The sequence below is a fragment of the Dermacentor silvarum genome, chromosome 8 (genome assembly GCF_013339745.2).
Source record: "Dermacentor silvarum isolate Dsil-2018 chromosome 8, BIME_Dsil_1.4, whole genome shotgun sequence".
Lineage (NCBI taxonomy): Eukaryota > Metazoa > Arthropoda > Arachnida > Ixodida > Ixodidae > Dermacentor > Dermacentor silvarum.
The window spans coordinates 121,927,046-121,939,988 of record NC_051161.1 but is presented as its reverse complement, the minus strand read 5'-3'; the positions used below and the strand labels follow the sequence as shown (position 1 = coordinate 121,939,988).

General features: G+C 48.8%; 1 protein-coding gene across 1 annotated transcript in view; it reads left to right on the top strand.

Moving 5' to 3' along the window:
* The window catches only part of LOC125947714 (uncharacterized), a 24,125-nt gene extending 11,736 nt beyond the window's left edge, over positions 1 to 12,389 (top strand). Inside the window, exon 8 of the mRNA XM_049672961.1 lies at positions 12,159 to 12,389. Within this exon, the coding sequence (XP_049528918.1) occupies positions 12,159 to 12,389 (231 nt within the window). The remainder of the gene's footprint in view (positions 1 to 12,158) is intronic.
* Positions 12,390 to 12,943: the final 554 nt, after the last annotated feature.

Below are 12,943 nucleotides of genomic sequence, written 5' to 3'. Positions count from 1 at the left end.
GTTTCCACAAAGCTTTAATGCAATTTTCCTTTGCCTGAGAGATTAATTTTTGTTCGTGCTTACATTCGAGATTCATTTCGATAGGTTGGGCTCAAGATCGGATCCTCCGAGGAGAGAAGGATCGAAGCATGGGGAAGTTGGCCAAGTATGCTAGAAAGTATAAAAACGAAATGGGAGCAAGACTCCGAGCTCAAAGGTGGGTACTGGTGCTTTTACTTACAGATGGTTTGCCCGTAACGTCACATATGCAGATACTCATTTTGCTAATATCGAAACCTGTTTAACACGATGACATCAGTGCACACGCCACATGAGCATCAACCACCGTGTTAGCTTAGCAGGTGAGGTGTCGCGTTGTTGGCTTGAGGACGCGGGTTTGATTCCCGGCCACGGCGGCCGCATTTTGATCGAGGCGAAATGCAGGAACACCCGTGTACTTAGATTTAGGTGCACCTTAAAGAACCACAGGCGCTCAGAATTAACCCGGAGTCCCCCACTGCGCCATGCCTCCTAATCAGACCGCGGTTTGGGCACGTAAAAGCCCAGCAATTATTATTATAGCACATCAACATAGTTTGCTTTTTGGCAGTAATCGGTTTTCACAGGATTACCACTGTTCTCAATTTGTCGTTTACATTTGCTATTTGTACGCCGTCGCGGCTTTCACCATTTCGAGCAAGTTATGTGTTCGGGACGTGCTCGTCGCCGAAAACCACCGCGCGCTTCTTACACTGGTGTTCTGTTTTGCGCAGTCATCTTTCAAAGCTTCGCTTGCACTGATTCAGACAGTGAGTGACATGTTGTCTGTCCCTTTATTTTAACACATGTTCTTGGCGTGATCGAGACCTAAGATGATAGCCAGGTTGATGAAAATGGGCACTATATAGAGTATGTCCCAGCTAACCCGGGCCAAGCTAACTAAAGAAGAACGACAATAACAACAAGATAGGACTATCAGACTAATAATGCCAGATATCATAGCGTGAAAGACTGGTTGTGGCTCATAAAAAAAAGAGCCGTGGGCGCGTCGCCGTCGCAGACCACTGAACTTTTTCTACGTCATAGGCAGAGGTCACGTGAGAGGCCGATGATGCTGAACATTATTTTGCGTTCATGACAGCTAAAAAGTAGAGTTCATAGATAATATTACTGTAAATAACTAAAAATATTAACTTAGTACTATCTGTCAAAATAAAAACACTGATTTCGCCCTCTGAAGCTATTCGTTGGAAGTGTTCTGTGTGCAAGCATGATGTCGGTGTTGTTGATGTCAAGGGTTGACCATCACGGTGACATGGACATTTTGTTACGACGGGTTGTGCAAAAAAGGATTGCCGTAGTCGAATATGCAAACGTATACACAAATAAAACTACGAATAAAGATAGCTATATTTGGCTACGAAATTTTTTGCTCTTTTTGTGTTTGGCTACATTTGAGCTACAATATCTGTAGCTTTGGGCTACACCGCCTCGTCCGACCTGGCAACACTGCACGCAAGGCCCAACAGCAAAAAAGAGCCGTGGGCGCGTCGCCGTCGCAGACCACTGAACTTTTTCTACGTCATAGGCAGAGGTCACGTGAGAGGTCGATGATGCTGAACATTATTTTGCGTTCATGACGGCTAAAAAGTAGAGTTCGTAGGTAATATTACTGTAAATAACTAAAAATATTAACTTAGTACTATCTGTCAAAATAAAAACACTGATTAAAGGGGTGTTTGACCTCAACCCGAAGGAGCCCCCTCCTACATAGGTGCTCGGGGCGCCAAATGGGAAATGACCGCCATGGGAGTGGCCCAGACATCACTTTTTCCGTGCTCACGTTGGTTTCGACGGGACTTCAGGGCGCAGGCTCCTTTCCCAAGCGCAAGACCCCGAAGAAAGCCGAACGCCAGGCCGGGGCACGCTTGTACCCATTTGAACCAGTGGGTGCCCGGCGGCGGTGGGTATCGAACCCATAGCCTCCCGCAGCCGAGGCGGGCGCTCTACCACTAGGCCACGGCTGCGGTACTAATACTCTGGAACTTCTTTGGTGCCCTCTAGGGAGCGTTCGGCCGCAAGTATTTTTCAAAATGGTTCGCTGATAGCATAGGGTCGCGAACCCATGATTTGAAGAGGCAAGCTACACTGCGAACAAAAACTTTCTCGACTTGTCCACCCTAGACGAGGAATTCACCGAGGCGGATATCCGCGCCGCTCTGTACCAACTTAACTCCAAATCTGCCCCAGGTCCCGACATTATTACCTACAAGACACTACGTAATCTTGAGGACGAGTTAATCACGCAACTTACAGTATACATTAGCCGATGCTGGACCACCGGCAGCTTGCCCCCGCAGTGGAAAAAGGCCCAGGTGATCCTCATTCCTAAACCAGGCAAACCACTAAAGACTAACAATCTTAGGCCCATCTTCTGAACATCGTGCATGGGCAAATTGATGGAACACACGTTCCTGGATAGATTAAGAAATTACCTAGAAGAAAATGACGTATTTCCACACACCATGACCGGCTTCCGCAGGCATCTTTCGACCCAGGATGCCATGCTGCAGCTGAAACACCACATCATAGACAGCACAGGCCATTCCACTAAGGCCATTCTCGGCCTAGAGCTTAAGAATGCCTTTGATAACGTACCACACAGCACCATCCTAATTCATATCAACACCCTAAACTTGGGCCTTCGCACGTACAATTACATCAGAGCCTTTCTCACAGACAGGACAGCCACTATCACCGTAGGAGCGCTCACATCGTCCGAGATAACTATGGGAAGCGAGGACACCCCGCAGGGTTCCGTGATCTCTCCCATGCTGTTTAACCTCGCCCTTCTAGGCATTCTGTCACAACGACAGACAATCCCCGGACTCCATCACACTGCTTATGCCGACCATATCACCCTCTGGGTATGGGACGGCAGTGATGGATCCATAGAACAAACATTACAGGAGGCTATTGACGCAGTAGAACGGTATCTGCAAGGGACGGGACTGTCCTGTTCGGCGGAGAAATCCGAGCTACTGCTATATCGCCCTACACTCAAGGGCCGACCACCCAAACATTAGCACCAAGCACAGACACACGCCGATATAACACTCACGACAAGCGACGGTTGCATCATGCCAACCGCGGATAAAATTAAAGTGTTAGGACTGATCATCAAGAGTCACGGCACAAACGGCGAGACAGTTCGCAACATTGACGCAAAAGTATCGAACGCGATGCGCCTTATTAAACGCATCACCAATAAACACAAAGGCATGAAAGAGGCTAGCATCCTCCGCCTCATCCAATCATTCGTACTCAGCCAGATCACATATGCGGCAGCCTATCACCGATGGTTCGTCGCAGAAAAGGCAGAATTCAACAGCCTCATTAGGCGAATACATAAACAAACAGTAGGATTGCCGCAACACGCCAGCACAGACCTCCTCCTTAAACTGGGATTACACAATACCCTCGAGGCGCTTATCGAGGCACAACAAATATCACAATACGAGCGATTAGCCAAGTTAGTACTAAGCCAGGCCACCAGATACTCGAGAATCTCGGCATCTCTTACCACACCCAATGCGGCGACAAACATGACATACCACGCGATATTCGAACTAAACTCACAGTTCCACCGATACCCAAGAACATGCACCCCGAACACAACGAGGGCAGACGCGTCAGTAGAGCCAAAGCTATGACTAAGATTTTTGGTCACAACGAGGAAGCGGTCTTTGTCGATGCAGCACGCTATCGGGACCGTCACCGCTTCGTAGCTGCGGCCGTAGACCGCACACACCAATGCAAAGCAAGTGCATCAATCGCCACAAGACACGTAGAAACGGCGGAGGAAGTGGCTATCGCGCTGGCGATAGCTCACACCAATGCCTCGTATATCATCAGCGACTCTCAAACGGCCGTGCGAAACTACGCCAATGGCAGAATCTCCCCCGCGGCATTGCGGATCATCTAATACAGGCAAAACATATGAAGCAGGCAAATGCGTACAAATCATTTGGATCCCAGCGCACACATCTCTAGATCAACGGGAGTTCAGTCCAAGCGAGTTGGCGCACAACGTCGTTCGAGGTCTCACGTTCGGAGCCGCGTTCGAAGAAGCAGCCACCCGAACGGACTCCTCCGCGGCGGTGTGGGGATGGGATGATCGGCTCACTAAATTCTGCGACATTACTCACCCCAAGCTCAATCGGGCCCAGTCCGTTCAATGGTGGCAGCTACAAACACGAACATAACGAACCCCGTCATCATGAACCATATATATCCCGAATTATATGCATCCAATCTATGCCAGTATTGTAAAACCAGAGCCACACTAGATCACATCCTATGAGCATGTACAGCATTAATTAGCAATACTGGGGTCGCGGCCTCCAATGAGGATCTTGGGGCGCGTTGGCGGACGGCGCTGCTCAGTTCAGGCCTGGACCAGCAACTCTGGGCGATCCAGCAGGCCGATGAAGCTGCCGGGAGACACTGTCTCCCCGCTGGCTCCTAGGTGGGAGTCCAGCCCAGCAATCTGCCGGAAATCAATAAAGTTCTTCGCTCTCTGTTCCGTCTAGCGTCCGCCAGCAAAATTACTCCCTTGCATTTTCCCATAACGGAGCCAGAGAACCGTAGTATGCATGCGTCACGCGCACCTTTTTTTTTTTTCCCCTCAGCGAAGCTCTTCTTCTTTATGGGGTTTTACGTGCCAAAACCAGTTCTGATTATGAGGCACGCCGTAGTGGAGGGCTCCGGATTAATTTTGACCACCAGGGGTTCTTTAACGTGCACTACAACGCAAGCACACGGGCGTTTTTGCATTTCGCCTCCATGGAAATGCAGCCGCCGCGGCCGGGATTCGATCCCGCGATCTTGTGCTCAGGAGCGCAACGCCTGAGCTGACTGAGCCACCGCGGCGGGTTCAGCGAAGCTCTTAATAAGCGCTCACGAACGTTCTGTGCCAGTTTTCATACTTTTCAAAAAAAATATTCAAGAAATTAATATTTTAAGAGAGTGTGGGGACAGTTAGGGGCCATGAGCAGGCAAATATTGAAGTGGTTGTGGTAATTAGGGTAAACAAAATTGCTAGGACTCTCGTTTCTGACCCGTATAGCGGTGTTAAAAGAAACAGCTAAAAACTTACCCCATTTATTTAATTAATTAATTAATTTATTTAACATACTCTCAATGCCTGATGGCGTTACAGAGAGGAGTGGTGAATCATTATATAATGTTAGAAACAGCAATTTGAAAGGATAAATGAACCGGATTGCTGGCGACCGAGGCGGGGAGGTGGTTCCATTCGGATGCTGTCTTGGGCAGGAATGAATTGAAGAAAAGGTTTGTGCGGCAAGTTGGTACTTGTACCCTGACGTTGTGGTCGATTCGCGATGAAATGTAAGGGGGTGATATAAAAAGGTCTTTTTTATTTCTGGGTTAGTATAGTACATTTTATGAAAGAGTGATAACCGGGCGAGTTTCCTTCTTGATGATAGCTCTGGCAGATGAAGGCTAGTTTTGATGGCACATACACTGGCACTGCGCGAATAATTGCATACAATGAAACGTGCAGAGCGGTTCTGAATGGCTTCAAGTAAGTATGTTAGCTGTGCTGTAGATGGATCCCAAATTGATGAAGCATACTCTAGTTTAGATCTTACTAGCGTTTTATATAATGTAAGTTTGAGGGAAGAGGGCGCGCGAGAAAAATGGCGACGTAAAAAACCTAGTGTTCGATTGGCGGAGTTTGTCACGTACTCAAAGTGAGTTTGCCACGACAGGTTGTTAGTATGGTGAACACCTAAATATTTATAAGAAGTGACAGAGGACAGAATAGTGTTGTTAATTTTGTATGAGGATGTAGAAACAGCACTACCACGAGAAAATTTCATCATTTTACATTTTTTTACGTTTAATTTCATTAACCACTGGTTAATCCATGAAGAAGTGGTGTTAAGGTCAGATTGAAGTAAAAATGAATCATCTGGGTTAGTTATTTCACGACAAATAACACAATCATCAGCATAAAGACGATTGTTAGACGTCAATTTCTCCGGAAAATCGTTAATGTAAATAAGAAATAAAAGAGGCCCAAGGACTGAGCCTTGGGGAACACCAGAAGTTACAAAACAGGTTGCTGACACGGAATTGTTAGCAGATACGAATTGAGTTCGTTTGTCGAGAAAGCATTCAATACACTTAAGTAAATAGGGGTCAATGTTAAGTCTGCTTAATTTCAAAAGAAGGAGACGATGGCATACTGTGTCAAAGGCGTTTTCAAAGTCTAAAAAGATACAATCAATGAAAGAACCTCGGTCTAGAGATGAGAACAGGTCATTAGTAAACATAACTAGTTGTGTCTCACATTAAAAAATTTTTCGGAAACCATGCTGATATTTACTAAAGAAGTTGTTAGATTCAAGGAATAGCACGAGATTGGAGAAAATGATGTGTTCCAGAAGTTTCCCGGGAATGCTGGTTAACGAAATGGGTCTGTAGTTGATAGCGCATGAAGGATTACCTTGTTTTGGAATAGGCACCACCTTCCCCGCCTTCCAGTCGTTTGGCAGCACACCGCATTCTAAGGACTGCTTAAAGAGTTTAGATAAAATGATAGATGAGTGGGTCACAGTGCATTTCAAAAACTGAGCAGTTATTTCATCAGGGCCGGGTGCAGATACCTTTAGATTCTCGATGAGGTTTGTTATTCCAACCCAGTCAATGATTATGGGATCCCATATTATGGATGATTATGGATCGCATATTCCTGAAAGTACCATAAACGGCAGCAATTTCGTATTTGCAAAAAATGAGGCCCGCTTTAAATGAGATGTTTACGGAAAGTATAAATTGTGTTACCCTAATTATGTGCTTTTAAACACTAACTACTAGTTCTCATCCAATTTTAATGCCTTACACGAGGCTCCTCAAAAACATATGCGAGGCGCAGTGTATATATTTTGTTGAAAATGGAAGCCTGTAGTGAGTGATGATCGTTAAACGCATAAACCAAGTAGGTTAATTACAGCCTATGTGGAAAGATTGTTATTCAACTGTTCCGCAATATCCTACGACCGGTATCCGCAATATTTCCAGGAGTCTCGAAACTACTCTGGAAGACACCAGCTTAAAATTCAGTGAGAATAACGGAGATGCTAAGTTGAATGTGTCGCGCAACGCACGTTACCGACTTAATTTTATAAAGTTGCAAATAATTGATGAATCGTTAATGTTCCCCTATTTTCATGCGTCATAAGGAATTCGTAGTTGGTATCTCGGTTGTCCTCAGCGAATTAAACTAAACATATCGCATATATTTCGAGAAAGTAAGAAGCACGTTCTAAGTAATGCGTAAAAAAATGTAGTGTTATGGTTAATTGCGGCACTTGCAATTAATTACGTATCCCTGTACTCCGGAGCGTTATCAGAGTTTATTTTTATTTATTTTTTTGTGGGGGGGGGGGGGGGGGAACGGCGCAAAATTGTGCACACTTCCCTAGCGTAACTAAAAACTCTTACCAGAGCCGTTTCTCCTGGCCTGTCATTTCTACCCATGTGTCTAAGCACGTCGCTTCTTGTAGGCTTTGTCAAGTGCGGCAGTAACCAACAAAGCCAACTCCGGCTTTGCTACAACCCATTCATGTCCGGAGGCACCTCTTGACATCATTGGAATTGACCTCTTCCGAGATCTTCCTATCACGCCGACAGGAAATCCATGGAATGTGACTGCTGTCGACCACCTTACACTCTACGCAGAGGCCGCTCATCTACGCTCGGTCTCGGCGTCAGACGTCGCCACTTTCTTTCTGGAAGCCATCGTGTTACGTCATGGAGCACCTCGCGTTCTGTAGAGTGACCGAGGCAAGGTTCTTTTTCGTTGTTTTTTTTTTGTCTACAGTCTTCTAAGTACTCAGAACCTGTCACACACTTCGTAAGATGACGTCAGCTTACCACCCACAAATGTATTGACCGAGCGATTTCATCGCACATTAGTTGATATTGTGACGCAATCTGCCAGTAGCTGGAACGAAGGTCGATAGAAGAAAAGTACTTCGCACCGTGAAAGCAGTCGAGGGCGTCATCAATGCGTGGTAAAGGATAAACGTCTATCTTTGTGATCTTGTTGAGGTGCCGGTAATCCACGCAGAAGCGCCAGGTGTCGTCCTTCTTTTTAACTAGAACAACAGGGGACGCCCAAGGACTGGATGACGGTTCGACGATACCTCGAGAGAGCATCTTTTCGACCTCCGTGTGAATGACTTGTCGTTCATGCAAAGACACGCGGTATGGTCGCCTGTGAATAGGGTGTGCATCACCGGTGTCAATACAGTGTGTCGTGAGAGAGGTCTGGCATAAAGGGTGACCATGCAGGTCAAAAATGTCGCTGAACGAAGCAAGCAGGTGGCGTAGCTGGTCGGCGTGGTGTGTCAGAAGATCGGGAGCAATCATGTTTGTTAACTCCGGATAGACAGCCGGCAAAGAAGATGCAGAGTCAAGGGTAGACGACGTAATATCAGCAGTCAAGGCTGATAACTGGTAATCTTGGGAGGAGGACAGCGTACCCAAGGCTATGCGTTGCGGGAGGACGTGGTCCCCAATTCCGAAGTTTACGAGAGGAAGGCTGGTGGAGTTGTTGGTGATAGTGACGACGGTGTGCGGAAGAGCAACGTGATGGGCAAGGAGGACGTCCGTGAGAGGAGAAACAATATAGTCACCGTCAGGCACAGGTGGAGCGGGGGAGAGGAGGACGCAGGTCATCGCTTGTGGGGGGAGTCGAATGTGCTCAGCTGAGCAGAGTCTGCTGGGAACTTCCTCGGGTGGGTCAGGGCAAGGCAAATCGAGTTGAACAAGTCCACCGGAGCAGTCGATAAGCGCGGAGTGAGCGGATAGAAAATCAAAGCCTAGAATAACGTCATGGGGACACTCTCAACTAACAGTAAATAATACAGATGTTTGGCGGCCAGCGACGCCCACACGAGCGGCACACATTCCTATTGTGGCCAGTGTTCTTCCATCAGCGACTCGCACAACACAGGACGCCGCAGGTGTCAGGACTTCAGTGAGCCGTCGACGAAGCTGGTCGCTCATCACAGAGATGTGCGCCCCGGTATCAGGCAGAACAGTAACAGGGACACCATCCACATACACATCAAGTAAATTCCTATCCGTCGGTAAGGTCAGTAGAGGTATTGCAGTCCGGGTCCGTCTAGCAGCGTCACCCCTCGGAGCTGCACCCGTCAGTTTCCCGTAGAGCGCCGGTACGTGGGGGCCGGAGAACGGCGAATAGTGGGTGAGCGAGGCAGGGGACGTCGTGGTGAGGGTGAACGACTCTGCCATGTAGATGCGGATGCCTGAGTAGAGTAGTATGGCTCTGTGGAATCTTCCGGTGGTGGTCGAGTACCTGGTGAGCGGCGGTAAGGCGGGAACGCAGACTGATATTGCGATGACGCCCAAGTATTGCGACCCTCACGGGAAATGTGGCCAACGCGCCGGCAGTTGAAGCAAATCGGCCTGTCATCGGATGTTCGCCATTCAGCTGGGTTGCGAAAAGGCCGAGAGAGGTACTGGCGTCGCGAAGCAGGGATCGTAGGGAAGGCGTAGGTATCCGATCGGTTGACGGAACAGACAGACTCAATGCTAAGGTTCGCCAACTCTTCGCGTACGACAGACTGCACGAGGGAAATTGTCGGTTGAGAATCGGTAGCATAGGTCTGGAAGCCAACCGGTTCCGCGGCTTTGATCTCTCGCCGAACGACACGAACGAGGCTCTCGGACGTTGGCGGCTGATGCGGAGAGTGAAGATCCTCGCACGACGACGTAGCAGCTGTGTTTGGAAGACGCGTGAATTGGTGTGCGATGCGACGACTTTTTGCTTCTTCGAAGCGTCTACATTCATTAATGATGTCGTCGATGGTGGAAAAAAATCTTATATACGAGCAGATGAAAAGCGTCGTCCGCTATGCCCGTACGTGGTTCACTTTGTCTTCTTCCGACATCCGCTCGTCAACCTTGCGGCAAAGGGCGAGAACATCCTCGATGTATGTCAGGTATGATTCGGTCGACGTCTGGCTCCTTTTGCGCAGCTCGCTCACGGCCAACAGGCTTGCCGAATAACTCGCGGAGCTTTTGCGTGGCATTGCTCCCAGCTAGTCAATTCTTCATCATGGTTTCTAAACCAGACCCGTGCCGTGCCTTGCAGGTAGAAAATTATGTTTGCCAGCATAATAGTTGGATCCCACTTGTTATGGGCGCTGACAAGCTCGTACATGTAGAGCCACTCATCGACATCAAGGTTGTCGGTCCCGGAAAACGTGCCTGGGCTGGGACAAGATGACTGTCGGCATTGGGGTAGCGGTTGCTCCTGTCGGCATGGCGGCTGTCCCAGCACGGGCTCCAGCGGTCGTCATGTTGTTAGTGGCCAGGCTACGTCCGCTGCGGACCTCTGTCGTGCACAGTAGTACCCAGCACCTCCACCAAATATGTGACGGAGGGAAGAAGCAAGACCGGAAAATATATTTATAATATTTACACGATTGATAATGACTGACACAACCAGTCATTCAATGAAGCGTCGTCTTCTTCAGCCCTCCAGCTCGTGTTCCTCTTCCTCATCATGTAGCAATATTGTGCAGAGCAGTGTAACAATATGACATCTGTGTATATCAGACCATACCACAACTTGGACACTATTCTTCCATTTGTGACGTTCGCTCACAACACCGCTGTTCAAAGAACCACTGGGTATTCCCCTTTCTACCTCATTTACGGCACTTCGCCAACATTTACGTTCGATGCCTCGATCTTTAATGTCCCAACTAGCTCCTCGGCGTTTCTGTCCGAGCATGTTCCGCTTAAGACTTTACGAATGTGGACGACGTGGTCGGCTTAATACAGAACCCAGCCAACAAGACCGCCAGCAGCGTTACGGCAGCTCTCACCACGACGTTTCTTTTCGTCCCGGACATGAACTACTACTGTGGGCACTCGTTCGTATCCCGGGGTTGTGTAAGAAGTTCCTCTCCAGTTTTCTAGGACCCTACCTTATTACAGAACAAAACTACCCTGTGAACTACCATGTCAATGCCGTTGAAGTTACTTCTGACCGTCGCTGCCGTAGTTCCGAGATTGTTCACGTTTCGCGTCCGGCGTTGCTTGCCAGTCTAAGTTGCGGCCGGGCTGCGCGCTTCAGCGCGCGGGGGAAATTAGTGTGAGCGCTACGTGTTCATCTCATATTCCTCATCTGTAAATACTCATCATTATAGTGGGTGGTTCGCTCGCTCAAGTAAAAGTAAGACCTGCGTCCTAACTGTTGCCTCACAATATATAAATCGGGCTCGATTCCGATCACGGAGGCCACATTTCCACGAGGACGAAGTGCAAGAGCGCTGGCGTAATTACATTTAGGTGCGCGTTAAAGCACCCCAGGTTGTCAAAATTATTCCGTAGTCTCCAATACAGCGTGCGTGATAATCATATTGTTGGTTTCTCTTGTAAAGCACCATAAGTTAAAAAAAGTTTAGGTTTTCTTCCACGATGCGATGTGCCGTATCAGGCAATGACAGCGCTTGCCGTCTCGCTCACAGGCTATGAACAATGCCCCGGAAAAACACCGCAAGCAAGAAAGTCGCACTGTGTGTTTTGTATACTACGTGGACGAACACAAGTGCTGAATTTAAGAGGAACGTCACCTCACCACTCTCGTATTGCACGAAGCAAGCTTCGCATACCCCGATTCTCGAACTGCGTGGAATCTTCATATTTTTTTTATCTCGGCCCTTTCGCGGTGCCTGATTCTTCACAGTCACGACGGCGCATCTGATGCACGTTCTTCTGGTTTCATGTACTGGACATTCCGTTAAAACCAGGAACCAAGTCCAATATGTGACGACAACTCCAACGTCGCCCTAGACCATCGACCAGTGGACAAGCTTCAGGGTGCAAGGATGGCCCGCGGGGCGCAGACCCTTGCAAGAGAAGATTAGCTAGACGAAGAAAAAGACCAGCCACGATGACCACTGGCAATGTCTCCTGAGGCCCTATAACGTAAAACTCTTCCAATCTGGTTTATTGGAACTTCCTTACGTCAAATTTACGTAACCAACGGCGCTCTCCTCGTTGGCATGCGATCATTTGTTTGCTTTTAATGCGAATGGTATTGCCTACAGTCAGACCGTCCGACGACAGACCGTCCGACGTGGTTCGGAGCCAAGGAACGCATGACGGACTGCAACGACATCACGAAGGCCTACCGCCTGGCTCGGACGACGCTTCCAACTCCCCCCGAGGCTGAGTCGAGCGGAAGCGGTACTACTGAGACAGCTCCAGACTGGTTTGCTACCGAGTCTGAGACTGATGCATCGCATGTACCCCGAGACATACCCGACCGATATGTGTAGGGTCTGCCGGAGGAAGACGGCAGATGACACGCACGTCTTGTGGGACTGCATCAAAAATCCCGAGGAAGCAAGATGAAGAACAATCCCGCCGCGGGTCGAGGCAGCCGCGAACAGCTAAGACCAAGGCCAACAGCTCTGGGCCGTCCAGCAGGTCCTCGGGGCGCTCGAAAGGCAGGGACCCAGCGAGCCGGCAACGGCGAGCGGTGACCCGCACCGAGTAACGGCAACCTCGTAGACGACGTAGGCCTTTGTCGGCGCGCGAGCGCCCCCAACTGCAGGCACAAATAAAGTTTGTCTAGGCAAAAATAAATCTTGTTGGATTGGCTGACAAGAGGCGAGGCGCACGCTGAAGGGCAGAGGGTTTCGGTGTGGATGAGCCAGCGCACTGAAAGTAGATAACCAGATGAGGAGGGCGGCGCCGGCTTCTGTGATTGGTACGCTTACCCTTGCTTAGCATGTAGTGGCTGGCCGGAAATCTCAGCGGCATGCACCGGAAGGTTAAAGTTGCCGTTAAAACGGATCCTCAGGGAAGATTGGCAAAGCGACGTCGCATG